General features: G+C 41.5%; 1 protein-coding gene across 1 annotated transcript in view; it reads left to right on the top strand.

Annotated features, from left to right (window-relative positions):
* Positions 1-15,397: 15,397 nt before the first annotated feature.
* Positions 15,398-22,649, top strand: part of GUCY2F (guanylate cyclase 2F, retinal) — a gene marked incomplete at both ends in the record, with an annotated part of 91,240 nt that continues 83,988 nt past the window's right edge. The window contains one exon of the mRNA XM_080909734.1: positions 15,398-16,127. Within this exon, the coding sequence (XP_080765860.1) occupies positions 15,398-16,127 (730 nt within the window). The remainder of the gene's footprint in view (positions 16,128-22,649) is intronic.

Below are 22,649 nucleotides of genomic sequence, written 5' to 3'. Positions count from 1 at the left end.
CTTAATGTGACTAGTCCTGTCTAATTCCAGTTGCAATAATGGTCAATGGGAATAAAAAGGAAGCTCGACTTTCAGAAGCACTGCCTCAAAGGAGTGATATGTGCTGGATTCGTTTGAAATGCAAAACTGGATTTTGCTGCATCAAACATAGACAGCTGAATTTGTACACCATGAAAACTGGGAGTGTGTTTTACATGGTTGTTTTGAAGTTAAAAATATTATAATACTTGCAAGATATACATGTTTGTAAAATAGTAGTCACTCAATGACAACTTCTATTATTGCTGCTATAATTACTATAATTATTTCCTGATACGCTACCTGACCCCTCTCTAGCCATTCTGTCATGACAGTGTCCTTTGTAGTTTCAGATATGTGAACACTTGGTCCCCACCCAGCTGGAACCTTAGTTCAGGATGGAGAGGAACCTTGTGGAGTTGGAGGCTTGCTGGAGGAAGTATGCCACCGAGGGCGAGCTGGGAGTGTTTATTGTCTTGCCATATTTTCTACTACGGCCAGTGTTGCTGTTGTGATTGGTGGTGTGATGTCTCAGCTTTCTGCTTCTGTCTTCATACCTTCATGTTCACTAATTGCTATTATGTCTCCCTGCCAATATCTTTCTGAAGCCATTAAACTAAAATAAACTCATTTTTTCTTAAATTGCCTTGGACGTGTTATTTATCACAGCAACAGAAATGAAACAAACAGAACAATAGCTCAAGGCAAAAAAAAATGGCTCACACATATCAATGAACCTCTTTGTTATCTTTTTGTTGCCAGTGTTTTTTTTTATTTGTTTATTTATTTTTTGCTTGTTTGGTTTTGCTCTGTTTAGAGAGAGGGTTTCTCTGTTTAGCCCTGGCTTGCCTCAAACACAGAGAACTGTCTGCATCTGCCTATCAAGTGCTGGGATTAAAGACATGTACCATGGCTGCCCCAGAGTAGTGCTATTTTACATAGCATTCACCTGCTCAACTTCCTACAGTACTTCCCAGTAGCTTAAGACAGGGGAGCTGGTAACATTCTCTAAAAGTTCTTAGGTTACTGGGCTATTTATTCCCTGTTGTAACTACTGAATCCTACCATCACATACAAATTGCAGCTATGGGCTGTATGTAATTACACAAGAATGTGTTCCAACAAACCTTTACCCAAAAGTCAGTGGGTAACATGCTCCACTGGATGGTCCCAAACTCATGCACATATGGGCAGCACTAATGGGACTGGGGTAAAGAACAAAGACTTGAAACTAGGATGGAGACTCATTGGGGGCGGGGCATGGCTGGTCCAGGAGCAATTGGAGGGGGATGTAAGATGAATTTGATTAAAAGACATTGTACACATATATGAAATTTTCAAAGAATAACTAAAAAATTCCTAGCCTTTTAGAATTATTATTTTATTAAGGGCATGTTGGCTATCATCATTAGACTCCTGGTCTACAGATTTCAGCCTTGTACTCAGGACCCTACTGCCTGTAACCTTGCTTCATACTGTTCCTAATACGCATCCCATACTTCAGTCAAACCAGATAATGTTCTTTTCTTTTTGTTTACACCAATTTTCCCATTTCCCACTTATAAGCTCTGTCTGCTAAAATCCTATTTCCTGTGGCAGGCATGGTGATCTATCTCTCATGTAACACTGGAAACTAATATTTCTAATTTCTTTTCTTGGCAGACAAGCTTATGGCAAAATATGGGCACATTCCTGAGTTCTGGGCAATGTAATTTGAATAGAAATGCTATGTTCTGTTTCTATAGATTCCCCCCCCCCCCCCCATCATTTAATCCTACCAGGTGGATATAGATGATTCTTAAGGCCTAAAATAGAGCGAGCATAGCCAAAGAATGGAACAAGGTAACTGTGGAACACAGTCTTCCAGATCATTCCTTTTTAATAAAGAAGTTCAGTCTTACATATTTAAGTCACTGGTTTATTACTTATGCAAACTAACATACTTGCTAGTCAAGGAACTAATTTGGAAGAGGATGGGTTAACTTCTACCAGGAAAAATTGACAAATGAGTCTCAGAAAACCGAGAAACCACAACATCTACTAGGTACCACTGGCACTGTGAACGAGCTTATTGTACATTATTTAGCTCAAGTTTCAAACTCCCAAGACAACCCACTTCATTTACATAGGATGTTACACACCCACTCTAGTAGAAAAAAGACAAAGCATGAAGACTGGCAGTCTCTAAATGTATTAGGAAATGGGAGGCGGACAAAGTTTCAAAATAATCATGGGAGGTAGAGGGATGGAGGGACCTAAGAGGAAGAGAGAAGGGGAAGGACAAAAGGGAGACAGGGTCAGTTGTGGGAGGAGACGGGGAGGGGAAGAATTGAATGGATGTGTGTGGCAGTGGGGAATGGGGAACTGGTAGTAGCCACTAGAATGTCCCAGATGCTAGTGAAGCAAGAGGATCCCAGGACCCAATAGAGATGAGATTAGTCGAAATGCTCAAGGAAGGGGAGATAGAAGCTGTAGAGTGGATAGGCACTGCCCCCGGTTGAGGGATGAGGCCACCCACCCTTCTCAACATTTTAATCCAGAATCGCTCCTGTCTAAAAAGAAATGCAGGGACAAAGAGTGGAGCAAAGACTTAAGGAAAGGCCATCCAGATCTGGGGAGCCATCCCATTGGCAGATACCAACCCCAGACACTATTGCAGAAGCCAAGAAGTGCTTGCTGACAGGAGCCTGATATAGCTGTCTCCTGAGAGGCTCTGCCAGAGCTTAAACAATATAGATGAGGATGCTTGCAGCCAACCATCGGAACCAAGTTCGTGGACCCCAATGGAGAAGTTAGGGGAAGGACTGAAGGAGCTGAAGGAGTTTGCGACCCCATAGGAAGAACAACAATATCAACCAACTATACCCCTCATAACTCCCAGGGACTAAACCACCAACCAAAGAGCACACATTGAGGGACCCATGGCTCCAGCAGCCTATGTAGCAAAGGATAGCATTTTCTGGTATCAATGGGAGGGGAGGCCCTTGGTCCCATGGAGATTTGATGCCCCAGTGTAGGGGAATGCTAGGGCGGTGAGACAGGAGTGGGGGGGGGAGGGGGAGGGAGGATGGGTGGGTGGGTGGGGTGTTCCTTCGTAGAAGCAGGGGGAGGGGTTAGAGGGTTTAACTGGGACGGGGAATAACATTTGAAATGTAATTAATAAATTAACCAATTAAAAAAAAAGCTTAAAAAGGGGCAGTATATGTCAGGGCCAATGAGATGATTCTGTGGATAAATGCATGTATCTTAAACCCTCATGACCAGTTTGATACATACATCTCACATTATGTAAACAGAGAACTGACTTTCACAAATTGTCCTCTGGCCTGGGCTAACATGCTGGGTCCTCCCTGTACACAAGCACATGCACACACGTGGACATATACACACATGCACATGGAAAACACAAAACAAATTTTAAAATAAAATTAAAACGCATTCCATTCCAGTCTTAGTTACATAGCAACTTTGAGGCCAATCTAGGCTATACTTGAAAACTTGTATTAAACAAGAACCCCAGAATTTTTACCAATGATGAAAAATTAATAATAAAATTTAAAGTCAAAGCTTTAAAACTGCTCAAAGTCTTTTCTAAATAAAAGATTTATTTTTAGTTTGTGTATATGAGTATTTGCCCAAATAGATGCCTGTATATCATACCTTGTGGAGTTGGAGTTACAGATGGTTGTAAGCTGCCACATGGATGTTGGAAACGGAAGGAAACCTACCCCTATGCAAGAGCATCCAGTGCTCTTTAATGGCTGAACTACCGCTCCAAGCCCCTAAGTTATTTTCTGAAAGCACATTTACCATTACATGTCAGTGTATGTGGGAGAAGACATGGGGCAGGGCCTCCAATTGCAAAAGTGCAGAGGGCTTTTTACCATAGACTTAAAAGTCTTTTGTTGGTAAGAAACAGTATTATTGGCGCTCCTGCCGCATACCAGAGTCATCATCTTCAATCCCCAAAAGCAAACTCAGGATTTAAGGGACTTACACATCTAGTTCCAGTTCGGAAAGTTAAGGGTGGAGATGGTATTTGAAGAGAGGTTCAGTTGTAATGAGAACATGCATGCCATAATATCATAGTTTAAAAATGAACTGCACTGGGCATAATGGTGCCTTTAATCCCAGCAACTAGGGAGTAGAATTAGGCGGGTCTGTGAGTTCCAAACCATCCTGGCATAAAATTTAAACTCAGTGTAGTGTCTCTAAACACAGATCTAGGGAGGCAGAGATGCAAGTATTGGGCCAGTCTGGTGTGTGGAGTGAGACCTTTTCTCAAAAACGTAAATGTACACACAGATGGGACATTTAATATAAACAAAACATTTAAATTATTTTGTACTGTTTTCCATGACAAAATGTTTTCAGCTTCCTTAGAGGAATTTTGTGGTCATGGTGATGCAATAGTGACATCGTGTGGTTCTCTGCAGTCACTACAGTGTTAGTTTTAATGTCAGTTGTCAAACTGACCACTAGAGGTCAGCACTGAGATCTAGTCTGGTCATGTATTTTGGACTAAATAAGATAGCATGAACAATGTTTCACCTATCCAACTGCAGAAAACAAACCCATTACTGATGTCATAGACAAATACATATGCGTACACAGAATAATATATGCATGAAAGTTACTTTCCATTTCCCCCGTGCAGTCTGAAGGAATATAGTGAACTTATTAAGTTCCAGATTCCCAAACCACACTCCCTGTATTCCACTTACGATCCCATCATTTACTAACCGTGTAATATTACTCAAGCTACATAACCTATATAGGATTACTCAGTTTCTACACATGTAAAGTAAGGTTAGGAATTGTCCCCGCGCCTTACAGTGACTAAAAACTAAATTAAATAATACATTTGCAGTGCCTCTTGTGAGGACATGCACAGTAACTGGCAATTATAATATTTCTCCTAACCCCAGAGTAACCTCTCTTTCCTTATCCTTTTCTTTTCTTTCTTTTTTTTTTCATTTATTTTGTTTCTCCATGTAGCTCTGGCTGTCCTGGAACTCACTTAGTAGACCAGGCTGGCCTTAAACTCAGAGATCCACCTACTTCTTCCTTTCAAGTGCCACCACACGTGGCTGAGACTATCTTTTTAAAAAGAGCTAATGTATATCCTGTTGAGCGCAATAAGTAGGAAAAATGTGATCAATGCGAAAAGACCTTTGCTATTAGTACTGAATGCACTTATGGAATGTCAGTGAGGGGGCTCAGCAGTTAAGAGCACTGGCTGCTCTTCCAGTGGACCTGGGCTTTCAATTCCCAGCAGCCACATGGCGGCTGATGAGCATCTGTAATCCCAGCTTCAGGGAATCTGACACCCTCTTTTAGTGTCAGTGGGTATTGCGAGCGTGTTGTGCACAGACATACATGTAGACAAAACTCCCATGCCCATAAAAATATCAAATGACTGTTCAACGCCATTTTTTAAGAAAGAAATTTTGGTGGTAATGGGTCACATGGACCGGGTTTTTAAAGGCTGAAAGTTGCCAATAAGTGCCCTCATGGGAAATGTGTGCTGTCTACCATCTTGTCTAGTAGCTTCCCTCTTCGTTCATACTGATTTTCCCCCAATATTTCCCCAGATTAGCACACCATTTCCTGACTTGCTGAAAGAATTTATCGGAGGCGTCATTCTTAATGATTAACCAGGGGCTTGCCAATATGGACCTATTTTTCTAGCCCATGCTCCAACCTGCATCCCAGTCATGAAAGGAATATGAGTGTTGTGGGCTAACGTTACATAAAGCTTTTGCTACTGATATATGTCTTTGAAGTCCTCTGTAGTGTTTTGTAGAAAAAAAATTATTAAAGGAGAAGAGACTGTATTTTCTTTTGTTTGCAGTCACAATTACAAAGGGAAATAGGGGCCAGCTAGATGTCACAGTAGGTAAAGGAACTTCCTAAGCAACCATAGAAGCCTAGAATTCAGTCACCTGAATTTATCTAAAGAGTGAAGGAAAGAATAGTCTCCTTCTGCAGGCACAACGGGGAATGAATATGCCCAGGACTTCTCTTTGTATATACCCAAGAGAAAAGAAAATACTACTTCCACTTAGTCTTTTTGTTGTTTTGTTTTCAGAGGCAGGGTTTCTCTGTGTAGCCCTGGGTGTCCTGAAACTCACTCTGTAGTCTAGGCTGGCCTCCAAGTCAGAGATCCACCTACCTCTACCTCTTAAGAACTCAGCTGAAAGGTGTGAGCCACCTCTCTGCCCACCTAAAATTACAGCTTCAGAGATGGCTCCATTTATAAAATGTTTGCTGTGCAAGCAGGGACACCTGAGTTTATCTCCTAACACACCCATAAAAAGTGGAGTACTCTGGCATGATTCTGAAAGCCCAGTGATGGTGAGACAGGGACAAGAAGATCCTCTGGGCTTGCTGGCTACCACTCTAGCCAAAGTCCGCTTTAGTGAGAAACCCTGTATTAACAAATAAGGTGGATAGTGATTGGGGAAGCCACCGAACGTCTGGTGTCTGAATATATGTACACACATCTCCACATTTACTTGCAAAGCACACACCTCCCCCACTCCAAATAATTTCACATACAATAAAACATTTCATAATGGCTGAAAAGTGGGAACAGCCAAAATGCCAATCATCTGGATGTAAATTTAGTATGTCCAACATAAGTAAAAGGTGGTATGTCCTGGAGGGTGTAAACCAAATGTGGTATGTTTAAGAGGGTGTAAACACACAAAGTGTGGTGCGTCCAAGATGGTGTGAAGAAACCAAATATGGTATGCCCAAGTGAGTGAAATATTATTTGATCATAAAAAGGAATGGAATACTCATGAATGATAGAACAAACGTAAATCTTGGAAATATAATGCTAAGTGAAACAAGGTGGTTTCAATAGTCCACACACTGCATGCTTCTATCAAAAGACAACATACTTCACACTTCTATTTCTATGTAATCTCCAGGATAGGTAATTCAGAGAGAGTGAAAGAAAACAGATCAGCAGTTACCTAGGCATGGGAAGAAAGGGGAATAAAGAGTTGTTTGTCCTTAAGTGTAGAATTGCCTTGTGGGGAAAGTGAAAATTGTCCTGAAATGAAAGAATGATAATAATTGTACAATCTTGTGGATATGTTATAAACCTTTAATATGTGTCAGGGAAGTAAATATGATTAGTGAATTATAATAAATATTAGACTATTGTAAAATACAAATGATTTTTATTCATTGGTATCTCAACTCTTAAACTCTGGATTCCACAATAGAGCCCCAAATAAATGGTGGTAGGCACCTGGGGAGAGGGAAAAAGCACAGATTTGAAGTCTAAGTGGAAAAGCACAGATCTGAAATCTAAGTGGGAGGGTGGGAGGTCTGCAGTGCAAGGAAATGAAGTGCTGGTCCTTCAGGGGGGAGCTAGAAGAGGGAGAGGATTTTCATCTCCTTTGAATTTCTCAGGACTCTGCCTGGATCATCACTCATATCTCAAACCAGAATCACAGCCGATAAATGCTCTGGCATTTAGAGCTCTCCTGGAGAAAGGGGGCATTGTAGTTATTAGACAGATGTGGGGGGGGGGGGAGGAAGGAGGAACACACAGGCAAAACACAAAGCTATGTGAGCCTAGCTAGAAAGGTGGAAGGCAGTAGTCTGTGGAGGATGCATATGTCTAGAGGATTAGAATTGTTAATCTCTGGGTCAATGCATTTAGGTCAGCTCTAACTCGGCTACAGGTGGGATCAATTTAAAGGATTACAAGTGTCACTCTGAATCCTAATCCAGTCTTGGTGAGGGGATACTGGGATACTGCTGTGATTTTCGAAAGGTTTACAATGCCTCACAATTATTTACTCTTTCAATGGAATTTGTCAACAGACTGGAGCCCTTGGCAGAATTATGACAGCCTAAAAGATGTACAGGAATGGGTGCACTGGAGTGGCTATGCCTGAGATCTGCGTGCTCAGGCTGTCCGATGGAGAAGTTTGAATGGTGATTTACATGGTAAGTAGCTGATAACTCTTGTTTATAGGAAAGCTTGTGATGGGTGTGGAAGAAAAACAGCCCACTTGTGAGCTCAGACATTACCTGAGATATGTTACATTTACTATGATCTGTGGTGGGAAGAAGAAAGGAAAGGAAATTTAGGGAGGGAGGAAGTGAGGAGGGGTGAAGGAATGAGGGAGGGAGGAAGAGAGAGGTGGGTGGTTAGTTCAAGACACATTTAAATCAAGATTCGGATTAAAAATCTCTCTCCTGTGCTTTCATTTACTTTCTCCCACGACTCTACTTTCTTCTTGTTGCTGTCCTAGCCAAGCTGTTAACTTGATTCAGGCTATGACTGTGAAGATCAATCTTCCAGGGAAGTCCCCAGCTTGACAAGCCAGGATAGGGAGTCATTTCCCTCAGTTCCATCCATCCTAGCTTTTCTTTGTGCAGGTTTAGCGAACAGTGTCTGCCCTGTGATGCCAGGATGCCCAGAAGGTTGGGAAAGCTACCTGAAGGGAAATGGTGTGTCCCTACGTGCTGAACATTGTCCGAGGAAGCAGGACCCTAGTGCGGATATTCATGCTCGAGTTACTTACACAATAACCACAGACCTTTGGGTCATTTGTGTTCTAGTTCCAAAATTTCATAACTCCAGATTTCATTTTGGTTGTGTCTGGGCTTCCCATTAAACCCAGGGAACCAGACAGGCTTGTTTTGTAAGCAAAGACTCTGCAACAGGCCTTTTATGTAAGAGCGTTATACTTTGTCTTTAAACATGTGAAGGCATCCTTTCTTACTTCCCCCTCCCCCTTCTTATCTCCACTTCCCCATCTCTATCCCTCCTTTCATTCCTCTATTCATTCCTTTTTTTAAGAATAAGTTTTCCTCCCATAAAATCTTGAATTAGGGAAACAAGGTGCAATAGTATAACACCATAGAAAGTTTTGCTTCTTCAGGGAGACCGAGCAGCATTAGCCAGCCGTGCTTAGCTCATGACATACAGAAAGAGTGTGAGGTTTTTTTTTTTTTTTTTTTTTTTTTTTTTTGCAGTTAATGAAGAAAAGGAGCTGTAGTGACTGGGAGGGATAGGCAAGGAACACTTTGTGACCCATGGCTAGAGGAAGGGCCAATGTTACAAATGCATGTAAACCTTAAAAAAATGCTTCAAGAAAACCAAACTTTAGAAATTGAGATGGGGCAGGCATTAGGAAGGCTCACCTGGATTATATCATTAGAGTGCCAAGCTTATACCAGAGAGGACAGCTGATGACTTTGATCTACAAGCTCAATTTCCCTGTTTAAAATGTGGACGCTCTTCATGTCCCAGAAATGGATTACACATTGACGTTGACAGTGTTGGCCGGACCGTGTCTTTACTACTATTTCAAACACTGTTCACTAGAGAAGACATAAAATGTTTTAATTCTTTCACATATCCATGCAGATTATTTAAAGACAGTTTTCTCTAGAGTTACTTTCTTTTTCTATTAATGGAAAGGCCAGAGAGAACTGAGAACAAATATGGGGGCAAATTGGAGGATCATTTTGCAAAGGTAAATACTGACCTAGTTCTAAAATAGGGCTGTTTCAAGAACACAGTAATGTAAAAACATCTCATTACTGCTGTTTAATCCTCTTTGCTAATTGCTCAGCAAGTATTTATTGAGCACTTACTATGTCCCAGGCACAGTGCTAGGTGCTCCGGTGTGTAAGTGGTGGCTTTAAGAGTCTAGGCTGTCAGCATGGTATAACTCACACTGAAAGGGAAAGTGGGCTTCACATATTAGAGTTTCTATGAAGGATTATAAATCAAAATTAAGAAACCAGATCTGCCAGTTGGCACTCAGTAGAAAACAGTTGGGTGTGAAACATGGGGAAGCAGCTTTTTAGAGGAGGAAAGCCTTTTGCAGGGGGATGTTGACTGGTCTTTAACAGTGGTGTGCTTTGGAATCACTGTCTGGAAGAAGCAGAGAGCCAGGATAAGTATATACCAGAGAAGAAAGATAATTAAAGATCCCAAAGTCCGGTTGTGGCGGCAGGGGGGGGGGTATTTGTTGACAGGTGCATGGTACTGAATCTCTAGCAGAGCTGGATCCAGAGACCTGGCCTCGTGATTGCCAGTGTGACCCACTTAGCAAGCTGCAGAGGAGAAGCCGGTAATGAAAACACAGTTGTGTGCTTAGCAAGGTAGCTTAGGTAGCCAGTCCTCTTCAGAGAATTCTATTGTACTTAGCCACAGCTTGCAGATGAAGAACCTGAACTGTGAGGGATGTGCTTCCAAGACATCCATTCTTGAACACCTATGCAGGCTTGCTATCTAGTGCACAGGTATTAGTGACCCCCACTTTCACCCTGGAAGCACTCTGCTTCAAGTCAGGTTGTTTCAGGGAGAGGATTAAACATAAACTGCGTATTTCTTCTATTTAGGTGGCAATCCCCCCCCCCCAATTTGCTTTGTTTCTTCACCTCTTGGTATAATTAATTCTTTCATGGGGGGGTGGTGGGAGTACTAAGGAAGTCTTAAACCACAAATGAGTCAATAAAACTCAATTTGAGTAGAAGAGAAGGAATAATGAGGTGGTTTCAATTATTTTATAGATTAGGGGATATCCATAAGCCTTCTTTCTCAGTGCTTAATCAACTGGGGTGTAAATCCTCAGTCTACCGTGGTGCACCCTCGGGCAAGTTGTTCTTTCTCAGTACTCTTTCTTCATCTATAATTGATTATGACAGCAGGTGCCTCTAAGAGCTCAAATGAAGTTTTTAAATGAAGTCATTATTAAAATAAGATAATACATGCAAAGGGTATAGCCAACTGTTTCTCATATACTCAGAACTCAGTAAATGTTAGCCTCCGTTATTCAGGGTGCTGATCTATAATTTAAATATACAGGTTATGGAAAAGAACTCATCAGATGGGTGTATTTGGGTTAAAAGAACCAATTGTTGGTCTTGGCAGTCCACTTTGTGTTGCTATGACAACATATTTGAGGTTGAGTACTTCGTAAAGAGAGATGTTTATCAAGCTCACAGCTTTGAAATCAGGAAATTCAAGATCTGGTAGCTGCATGCGCTATGGACTTCATGGTACACTGTAATATTTCAGGTGACATTGAATAATGACACAGATAAGAGACAGCATGGCGTAAAACACTATGGAGAGGTACCAGACCCACTTTATAAGAACACACTCATTTTCTCAAGAACTCATCCACCCCTACATGAAAACTAAATCCTTCTAGAACTCATCAATCCCTCCTAAAGACCCATTCACCTCTTAAAAGTTCCACCACAACACTAGTGGCACATTGGTGATGATGAATCACGTGAAGTTTGTAGTCCACAAGCTCCGAATGAATGACAGCAGCTTCTCTTGCCTTGTGGTTGTGAACGAGGGTTAGTTCACCTCAAGGAATTGCTTTCATTGTTTCTCATTCCTGATGATTGAAAGAGCTAATGTGTAAGCTTAGCTTAATGTGTAAGCTATGAGGTGTATAATCCAGTATCTTTGTCAAAAAAAAACAAAAGACAAACAAACAAACAAAGAAAGAAAAAACACGCTTTAAGCAGGAACCTCTCCTGTAAAATGGAAAACTTGGAATGGGAAGAAGGTGGGAAGAGAACCCTTTGGCTGTTTATCAGATCTCAGCCTGTAGCCCCACCTTTCACTTTAGGTTGTGTCTTACCTGCATGCTTGCACCATAACACACAGACCAGACGTGAGTTTTCTTTTTAATGAAAAAGAGATAAAACCATATTATCTTTCAGGGCCTAGCAATGAATGTGAGATCTTCAGACATATAGTTATCCCAGAAGCACCTTTTCTCTACCCATAAGCAGCTAGGAGCTTCTCTTTCTAACACTCACACCCCTATCTTCAGTGTGTTACTTTCGATCTTTGTAATTTCCCAAGATACTTCCACTGTCCTTTAATGCAACTTTCACTGGTGTATGAATGTTGGCCACACTGGTTTGGTAGCTCTTAAAGATGTATTAGGTATGCCCCAATTAGGGTTTCTTACAAAATTAGGTGTTGGAGCCAGGAAAATAATATCCAACAGGGCTACCCTAAGCAAAACAATTACTACTACTACTACTACTACTACTACTACTACTACTACTACTACTACTATTACTACTACTACTAAACAGTTTGGCCTGATCAGTGCACACCTATGCTGATTATCGACCCAGAGGAGAGCCAAGGCATTATTCTGACATTTGATTCAAGCTAAGTTTTTGCTAATGGTTTTCCTCATTATCATCTATCTTGAGCAATTAATGATTTTGAATGTATATAGTTTTTTAATTAATTTTTTGAGGGTCTTAGTCTGTACACTGGGCTATCCTTAAACTTCAGTCATTTTAACTTAGCTTCCTAAATGCTGTGATTACAGTAAGAAGAAATTAATTTGAGGTACTGAGGATATTCCTGGCATGGGATTAACTTGAATGTGTTTCTTCATTTCATGAGCATTCATCTGCTTTTCTTTGCTGGGCACTTGGCTTCAGGAAGTTCTAGTCAAGTAGGGCCTCTTCATACAGCTGCCCTTGTGGCTTATTTCCTTTGAAGTTAGTGCAGAAAAACAAGTCAGTTTAGTATCCTTATCCATCCAGAAATATAGAAATCTTAGAATGAGAGTAATAATGCCTTGTAGGCCTGTGAGCTGGAGGCCCTCTACAGAGATCTCTGGCCTGGCTAGGTGTGCAGGTTCAGGCAGAGGGGAGAGGACTCGGGTAGGGAGGGGGAACTGCTTTCACCTCTTCCACTGATATGGGGCCAGGGTTAACCCAGCAGGACTGACTAGTAGGAGAGGGGTGCAGGAGAGCCTCTGGCGGTGATTTCAGGAGAGCAGATCTCTTCCCTAAGCGGTGGTGTTACAGCTTTTATGACAGAAGCTTTCAGATGGAGTAATTCCTGAACATCTTTAATCCTTCTGGATAGAATTCTTATATACAGTTTTGGGATGGGTTAGGGTCTTACAGCAGGTTCTTACTATTGATTTGGCCTGAGAGCTTGGAAATATCTCGTCTACATATTTGGGAGCGTGGTCCTGCTGACTTGTGGTCACATCCTCACCTGTGGAGGAGGTGCTTGGGGCGTTGCCCTATGTGACTGATCTGTCACAAACCTCTCTACAGGGGACTGTGGGGGGGGGGGGCTGTAGCTATGTGAGAGGGGTTTGGTCTCCTGGGAGATTAGAAAGGTCCTACTGTCCCTTTGGGTCTCCTGAGCTTCAACTTATCTCGATCATAAATCAAGATATCTTTCACAGCCTGTCACCTTACAATACCTTCTGTCAAAGTTATGAACATGGGTGCAATGAATTTAACCTGGGAGGGTTACTTAAAGTAGCACACAGTGGGAAACACTTCACTTGGTTCTTGAAGTGAGAGCTCATCAGAAGAGCCTGGAAGGAGACTGTGGAAGAGAGAAGAGGGAATTCCACACAGAAGGCATGGGATTTCCTAAATCTTAGTTCTGTCAGGTTATGTGACATGTGTCAGAAGAACTACACAACTTTTCTCAGAGAATGAAGAAAGAAGAGCAGAAGACTGGGTGGTAGAGGCAAGGACTGAAGCTTTGGCATGTGTTATCTTGAATTCTCCATCCTTGCTGACTTTATGTCATTCATTCATTCATCCATTCATTCATTCATTCTTCTTTATTTATTTTCTCATTGTGGTCCTTAAATTTGCATCCTTAGTCTCTGAGCAGAAGTCTACCAGGCCCCTAACTATCTTTCACTTACTTGATTTTACCAAGGTGTGATACTGATACTCTGTGCCCTCAAAGTTTCATCATCCTTGGAGTATACAATAAGCTTTTATTTTTTTCTTAGGAGCTTGTAAGTCATTATGACTTATTTCCTTTCTGATTGCCTTATAAGTGTTGTGGAGCCTCAGAAAATTTCCTTGATACTTTTCATCCTGGAGAAATTCATCTTAATCCTTCGAAATCATCACTACTATGCTCTTGGTCTGTTAGGACTCTTTTATTCATTTTCTTTCTTTTTATAAAAGATTTATTTATTCTTCTGCACATTGGTATTTTTTCTTGCATGTGTGTCTGTGTGAGGGTGCCAGATTCCTTGGAACTAGAGTTACAGACAGTTAATGTGGGTGCTGGGAATTGAACCCAGGTCCTGTGGAAGAGCAACCAATGCTCTTAACCACTGAGCCATCTCTCCAGCTCCCTTGTTATTTCTTATATGGGTGTTTTCAAACTTGTGTTTTAGTCTTGCCAGCCTCCCAGACCATTCTCCTCACTGCTGATAGCAGGCATATCTGACCTATAAGACATGGCTATGCACAGCTGGGATGACTATGAGGTTGGCCCAAGTATAAAACAAGTCCTAAACATATTAAACCGTTGTAAGATTATTGTGTGATTTAAGGGGTGGGTAACAGGATCACACGTTTCTCAAGCACGAACTCTAGATGACAATGTTGGATACAATGTCAGAAACTAGAAAACTCACAATATATACATCTTAGTGATCTGGCATTTGCTTTCATTGAGACCACAGAAGGAACAGTTTGAAATTCTGGGATTTTGGAATCTAATGTTTATTATCTTTTTTTGGCTTTATTTTCAGACAATTTTTTAACAGCCCAGGCTGGCCTTGAACTCTCAGAGATCCTCCTGACTCTGCTTCTTTAGTGCTGGGATTAAAGGTATGCACGACCACATTCAGCTAAATTCACATACTTTCAACTCTGATTCACACACTGTAAGAAAATGAAACTCTCTGAAAGCCTTCTAGCCTTTTTCCTCTTTTGCCCTCTCACTTCTTGTGGTTGAAAGTAGGAAGTACTATGCAGAGTGCAGAGATCTCAAAGTGGGAGGTTTCGTTATCACACCCAGAAGTGCACTGCTATGATCTGTTTTCACCTCTGTTTCCAAGTAGGCAATATGGGGGTAAACGGACATCCTGTAAACCACCATGTCTGTAATAGTCCACCAAATGTAATCCTGATGATTATTCAAGCCATGTTATAAGCACTTCCCATATGATACCCACTGTAATCGTTACAAAATTGTGAGGTGGACAGTTCTTATTAGTGTGATTCCACTGGATTTGGTGACGGATTGAATGTGGAGGGGTAGCAAATGAGGAATCTCCATAATTCTACAGTTTTTGACAGCAAGTGAATGAACAGTGGATGGAGACGATGTCATCTACTATGAGGTAAGGAGGACCAGATGAGGAAACGTTTTGGTTGGGGTGGGGAACGGAAAGTTTCACCTTGGGAGACTGCATCATTTCAAAAGTGATTCCCCCCCCCTAGAAACTTCAGAAACAGTGTAACATATATTCCCCTTTGCTTGACAGGCGCTCGGAAACACCACTGTCCGTCTCCAGAGGGCAGAGTGATCCTCCAGTATCTCATCACTAGCTCGCTGGAAGTCAGCCAGGCTATGTTCTTCGGACCTTGGCCTTTTTCTCGCCTTCTGTCCTGGTTTGCCATTTCTAGCAGACTGTCAGGACAGCATGGCCTCACTTCCTCCAAGTTCCCGAAGTGCTTGTGCCTCCTGGCTCTGTTGCCTCTCATATGGTGGGGGCAAGCACTCCCCTACAAGATAGGGGTCATAGGCCCCTGGACATGTGACCCATTCTTCTCCAAGGCCCTGCCCGAGGTTGCTGCCGCTTTAGCAATTGAACGAATCAGCCGGGACGAGTCATTTGACAGGAGTTACTCCTTTGAATATGTGATTCTTAACGAGGACTGCCAGACTTCAAAGGCCCTCACCAGTTTCATTTCCCACCAGCAGATGGCCTCAGGCTTTGTTGGGCCTGCCAACCCTGGCTACTGTGAGGCAGCCTCACTCCTAGGAAACAGCTGGGACAAAGGGATTTTCTCTTGGGCTTGTGTGAATCATGAATTAGATAACAAACATAACTACCCGACCTTTTCTCGGACACTTCCTTCTCCTATCCGGGTGCTTGTAACCGTCATGAAGTATTTCCAGTGGGCTCATGCTGGGGTCATTTCCTCAGATGAAGACATTTGGGTGCATACAGCCAATCGAGTCTCAAGTGCTCTTCGGAGCCACGGCCTACCTGTAGGGGTCGTCCTGACCTCGGGACAGGACAGCCAAAGCATTCAGAAAGCTCTCCAGCAGATTCGCCAGGCAGACAGAATTCGCAGTGAGTGCTTGCTTGTTCCTGGCTAAGGTTTAAATGTGGTTTTGGTGAAAAGCATGACAGATCTCTAATAGGTTTTCTGCCTCCATCCCCTAAGCCAACACGTTATTCCTTTGTTCTTTATGCACACGCCTTTTTTTTCCACCCATAACCAGACCCCAAAATTGTCGCTTCAACAGAGCCAATCTTAGGGACTTAATAGAGATTTCAAGAACTCTATGTCAAATGTGCCAGCACTTGATTGCAGCACCTGGTATAGAAGAGTGACATCAGGAGTCCCGCTGGCGCATTGTGTATTTGCCCCGAGGACCACAGCAGTTTCCGACTAACCACAACAATGTCCTCTGATGGTTTTGTCTCGTTTTTTGTTTTGTTGTTTTACGATTTTTTTTTTTTTTTAAATCATGGAGTGGAGATGCACTTTTGACTCCCTTCTGAGTAGTTTCTTCATGGGTGCCCATCATGGGTGCCCAGTACCATTTTGTCATCACATTGGTCCTTCTCTCTTCCTAATGACGCAGGCACTTCTCCCGGCGGAATGCTGCTCATTGGTACGGAGGGCACTTCGGTGGCAAATGCAAGCATAGCAAAGCGTGCTTTGTGTAACACGCCTCTTATTTCAAGGGACTATTTATGCGTGGAAATTATTCTCGCAGAGGCAATAGGCAGGCAAAATGTACCACAGGGGACTTGACTCACGGAAGCTTCAATTATCAACAGGGTTTGAGTTAATTTAGAGAGCGAACCCTCCTAGTTCTCTAGAATCAGATTCCCCCCCCTTACAATTCTGACACATGGTTTTGATTTTTTTTCTTTTATATCCTCTCTATTTGATTTTTATAAAATAAATTTTCTTTTTACCTTCCTCTGTAAGTGGCAGTGACATATGGGAAAAATGCTCATGTCAAACTGCAACCACTTCATCACCATAGAACCTGTAGCTCAGTACCCACTTGTCAAACTGGTGGCTTCTAGGATTAGTCCTAGTCCCAGTCATTTCCTTAACATAACAATGATCTTGCTAGAAACTGGTCCATCTTAGACCTGGCCTATAACCAGAATCCATTTAACATTTTGAGTGTCTCCAGTATTGCACCTTAATTATGGTCACTGAGGGGAGGTGAAAGCCAGAGGTTCAAGTTCCAGGAGCTATAGTACTCCTCTAGTCTGCAAGCTCCAGTCTGTAAAACCTCCAGTCTTAGGCAATCAACATGGCTCTGATTATTTCAGAACAAAATTTAGCACCCGCTGAGCACAGAATTATTATTTTTTAAATATATATTAAAAAACATTTTCAGAGAGGAGCTATGCTAGAAACAAAACAACATACTTAGTGCCAGTATTTAATGCAGGAATTCATGAAGACCTGTGTTTCTTATAAGTTCAGATCCCACTCATTCTAAATACTATACTTTCAGCTGATATTTTGGTCCCTGTTATAGAATGTTAAATAAAATTCAGGCCCTGGGCCTCTTTTGTCATCAGAGGGAGAGGGATTAGGACTGAGTGTTCACCACCTCCCATTCCTTTAAGGAAGAACGGTAGCAATCAGGTGGTTATTTTCCTATTATTTGAAGCTTATCTTTGCATTTTATTCTTGCTTTAGCTGACCACTAGAATTACCTGGGCATCTTTTCAAAAACTGACTGAAGCTACCTGCAGAGACTTGAGTTGGCCTGTGGTGAGGCCCTAAGGGAGGGTTTTTTAATCAGCTTCCTAGGTACTTCTAAAGCACTGGGTTCAGAGCTGTTGTCTTTAAGTTTTTCAGAATGCAAATAAGTGTTCTTTATTTGAAGTGACTAGTCATCTTCATCTCAATAAGACGTTGTTCCTGTGCTTCAGAGTGTGTCTTTTGATGACCTTAGGCATCAGCCCACTAATGGGATGGGAATTTTGAGAATGAGGAGGGAACCCAACAGAGATAGTTTAAGAAGCAATGGAAGCCTCTGTATAAGGGTGGCAGAAACAGGGGGAGGAGGAAGACTCTGGAAGAGACAGTGTTGGTGGTGACAAATCTCTATGTCTCTCTTTCTGACAAACATAAGCCAACTCAAGTGAGTCCCAATATGATGAGGTATGAAAACAGAGAAATTGGGTTGTAGGTGGGGTTGTATACTGGGCTGTAGACTGCTTATGAGGTCATGTTATTTCTGTGTAGAGTGAGCAAAGGAGCATGGGCTTCCTGCAACTGGTACCATTAAGGGTTCAGATTTTAGTCTGTGCCAACCAGTGGGTCAGATATGGCAGTTGGAATTGGAAAAGAGAAGTGAGAGTTCAAGAAAATAGGTCTTTGGGTCAATGAAAAGAGGTCTTGGTTTCATGAAACCATGAGCTCCCAACACTGTAGCCTTAGGTTCTTCTTGGGATGATGAAGGAAGGAACTCAATGGTAAGGAATCTTTCATAGGAGGATACTTTGAAGCTGTGAATGCAGTGAGAAGGGACCCATTTCTTTGAAGAGATCTGGTGATAGTTGTAAGGTTGTGTCACAGTAACAGTGATGACATTCCTATATGACAGTGGTATCCGGTGGTGAGAACTGGGGGCAATAGGGACATAAGGGCGAGAAGATCTGGCCCGGCTCCATATGACACCTCTGTTTCTTATAAATTAATGTTTCCAGTTACGTCATATTATTGGCCCTTCATTGGAGTTAGAGGGAGTTTTTTTTTTTTTTTTTTTTTTTTTTGTTTTGTTTTGTTTTGTTTTGTTTTTTTTCTGAGAAACAAATCTGAATCATGTTTACACAGTACAAAGGCAATGATTGATTAAACAATAGCGTAATAATAATACAGCTAAATACTTCTGGAAGGGAAAAACGACAGAAGCTTCATTAGAGGTTGGGTCACAGAGACAATAAAAGCAACTATAATTTATTCTGCCTTACATTTAAGCAGCATTCTACAGTTTACAAGGTATGTACACACTGACCAACTCATTTGTCAGTATTTTCCTGGAGATAGTTGTTTTCATATTTGAAGTTTACAGTATCTGTGAAGCTCATAAGAAGAAGTAGATAAGTGTAGGCATATTAGTATCGAATAATAGGGGCAACCTCAGAGAAGGGGATTCAGCCTTCCTAAGGTTAGAGACACATTTCTTTGAAGTTTTGGAAGTGATTGCCAATTATCTTTATTTCCTACAAAGTCAAGTGGAGGTATTGATCAAAGACAAAGACCCCAATTTGCAGTCAGAAATCCAGTGTGGAATTAGGTAGGTTTTGCCCAGTGCCTGGGAACCTAACTGAAGGGCTGCAATTCCACCCACTCTCTGCTCCTCCACCCATGAACCCTGCTGGAGGCTTTTGTCCCTTGATACAAAGGAGCATTCACTCCCCAAGGCAAAGTACCTGAGGGTTTGCATCCACCCTGGAGGGGTTCCCTTTCCCATTCCTACAAAGGCCAGCAGGATGCCTTACCTCTTGCTCTTCAGAGGTCTTTTCAAAGGACCATTTCAATTCCTCCCATCTTCTTGTTTTGAAATCCTTTCAACTTGAGCTTACCTGGTTGTCCACCAATTGGAGTTTCCTTTAAATCCTCCTTCTAAATCGGAATTGCTTTATTGCACCAGTCAAAATGCCCTTCCCTTGTTCTCCCCAAATTAGATACAGTTTTCTTTCTTTATAGCCAGGGCCTGAATGTCTTCGATTACATTCCTCCACATGAAAGAATAATTGATAATACCTAATATTTATTGAGAGTTTATTATATTCCAGGCATTTGGAAAGGACCTTTCATTCAGTTCTTTCAAGGTCCCTATAAAATAAGGCCAATTACTGTTTCCCAGTTTTATGGGTTAGATTTCAGAGGCAGCAAGGTTAAATAACTTGCCGGACATCATACAGCTAGTGAATGGGAAAGCTAAGAGATATGCCTTCAGGTTTATCTGATTTAGTGGCTCTCAGATTTAAGTGAACATCAGAATTACCTGGAGGGCTTCTTCAAACATTTATTGAGTTTCTTCTCCAAAGTATCTGATTCAGAGAGGCTGAGGTGAGGTTCAGAATATGCCTTTCTAGTAAGTTCCTAAGTGATGCTCATCTGGCTTGCCCACGAACTATATACCTTGATAACTGACCTATGAAAGGACTTTTCTGCTTTATCTCTGCTTGAGATATGCTCCTAAAGCACACATCCCGGAGAGGCTGTGTTTTCTCGATCATGTATAATTCAGCCCTTCTGATTTTCTTTCTTAATTCAAAGGCCCACTGATGAAATTATTTAAAGTGTGCAATGTTTAAGCCCCATTTCCAACACTAATAAAAGTGATACTGGTAATACTATGGTGAATGGTGTTAGTCCTGGTAGGGATTTTGATATAAAATTTGCTATAGATAAATGTAAATGTACATAAATATAACAAGAAGATTGCCACATTTACGAGCATCATATCTATGTCTTCTATATCTTTTTTCCCCTACAGCCTTCCCTCCGTTTAGTCAGTCTTAACAAATAATTAACCTGAAATAAGCTAAAATGAATGTCAGTGGAAGAAAATGGCACAAAAAGAGTCAAAAATGCAGGTGGATGAAAAAGATAAGTTTTTTTTTGTTTTTTGTTTTTTTTTTTTTTTTTGTTTTTTTTAGACAATGAATTCCTGTGGCTGAGTTGAATTTGTTATAGTCCAGGCTGGCTGTGCACTGGAATACTCCATCATGGTCATCCTGCCCACTTCTTACTAGTGCTGGCATCACAAGAGTGCAGAATAGTGTCTGACAAGTTTTGTCCTTTGAAGAATATAAATTATCTGTCTCAAGGAAATAGTGGGCAGAAAATCTCAGTGTAGGAAGAAAGAAAGAAGAGTAGAGAACCCAGGCTTTCATTCATGATATTCTTTTCTAGTAATACTGAAGGTGAGACAGGTTCCTACAGAGCTTATCATGGGTAGCCCCACAGTCTGAAGACATAGTTGTCAGGCAACTCAAATGGAGTGTGCATATGCCAGAGAAAGTGCTTGATTCATCCTTGTAAGATATGATCTCCAGAGGATATATTTTCTGGTCCTTGTTTTGTCTATAAAATGTCTTGACTGTTAACAATCAAGATGGAAACTCACAAATTAATATTATTTGATGGCCACCTGTTGACCTAAACCTTGTCAAGGATCTAAGTTTTCTGTATACTAATCCTTTCCTGACAACAACTTTGAGGTCAAATCCCATTTTAATGAATGTAATTTTGAGATAATAAAAGCTATTTAGTAAAAACCATCTCGTAGAACAGATGCATCCATAAATCCCTGTGCATGAAGCACTCAATCTATTAAATTAAGATGCTGTTGTTTGAATTCAGTATTTATGCTTTCTACTTTAATTGTGTCCAATGGCAAGATCTTGCCTTGCAAAAATAGAGGCCAGAGATCATTCAATTTCAATGTTCTCCCCCCCCCCTTTTTTTTTAATCTAAAGATGAGAGGGAAAGCTTGGGCTGGATACTTTTAAGTTATCTTTCTAGTTTTGGAAATTTGGACCATTTTAAAAAAATGTCATTCATATGTGCCAACAAGAAAACAATAGAGGTTTAGATTGAGGGGTAAGATAATGGCACTCAGCATTACAGAGAAGCTTGCTAGTATCTACTCATGTGAGAATGTAGCTTCCAGTTGTTCTGCTTTCCCAATAGATCAGATGTGCCCACGTCACTTATACACCTTATGGAACATTTAAAAATGTATGAATGCTGATTCTTTCTTCCTAGGGATTTTCTAGCATGGAGACATCCATCTAAACAGTGTTTTGTGTGTGTGTGTGTGTGTGTGTGTGTGTGTATGTTTGTGTGTTTCTATTCATGTGTTTCAGGATAAAAGGTAAATAGGACACAGTCACTGACCATAAGAAGTCTACAAGATGCTGTCACACACAAATTAGAGCAAGAAATACAGTGGCTACCATGGTAGAAGCCAGTTTAGGGTATAGTTGTTACTTCAAACTGGTGCTAGATGTAACTGTGAGCGCAGAAACTTTATTGGCGATTGTTTTCAAGTATAACACTCATGAGCGAGAGAAAGCCAGAGAAGTAGGCAGAAAGAACAGAACAAAAAGGGCCTTGTCCAATCTGTAAGGGGTCCTCTGGAGCTGGGACAACCAGAATTGAGATAAAGATTCCTCAGCTTTCTACCACTGTGTGTAGACTTCTCATTGTGTGGGCTGACCAAAGAAAGGGTACAATGTGCTAATGATTGTTTTAGCAAGCCCCTTCCTGGGAGTGCGAAAGCCCTGATTTGTAGCTTGCTGATTTCCATAGAGTAAATCACCATCACCACGGCCAATTTCAAGCTAATGACATGTTGTTTACTGGCTTCCAGATGTCCTGAAAATGTAACCATAGATTCAGTGTAAGTCAGCTCCAGCCAGCTTCAGTTCACTGCTAAAGGCATGTGACCTTCTGAGCCGTGGCTCTCTTCGGCTGAGGTTAATCATTGGTGAGGCATTAGCTCTCACATGCTAACATTCTCAGCAGCTAGGGGGAACGCGTGTCAGTCCTAATGGGTGTGTCTGGGTGGCACCGCATAATAGCTCCCTTTGCAA

Source organism: Micromys minutus (assembly GCF_963924665.1).
Source record: "Micromys minutus genome assembly, chromosome: X".
Lineage (NCBI taxonomy): Eukaryota > Metazoa > Chordata > Mammalia > Rodentia > Muridae > Micromys > Micromys minutus.
This window is presented reverse-complemented; position numbering and strand designations above follow the sequence as displayed.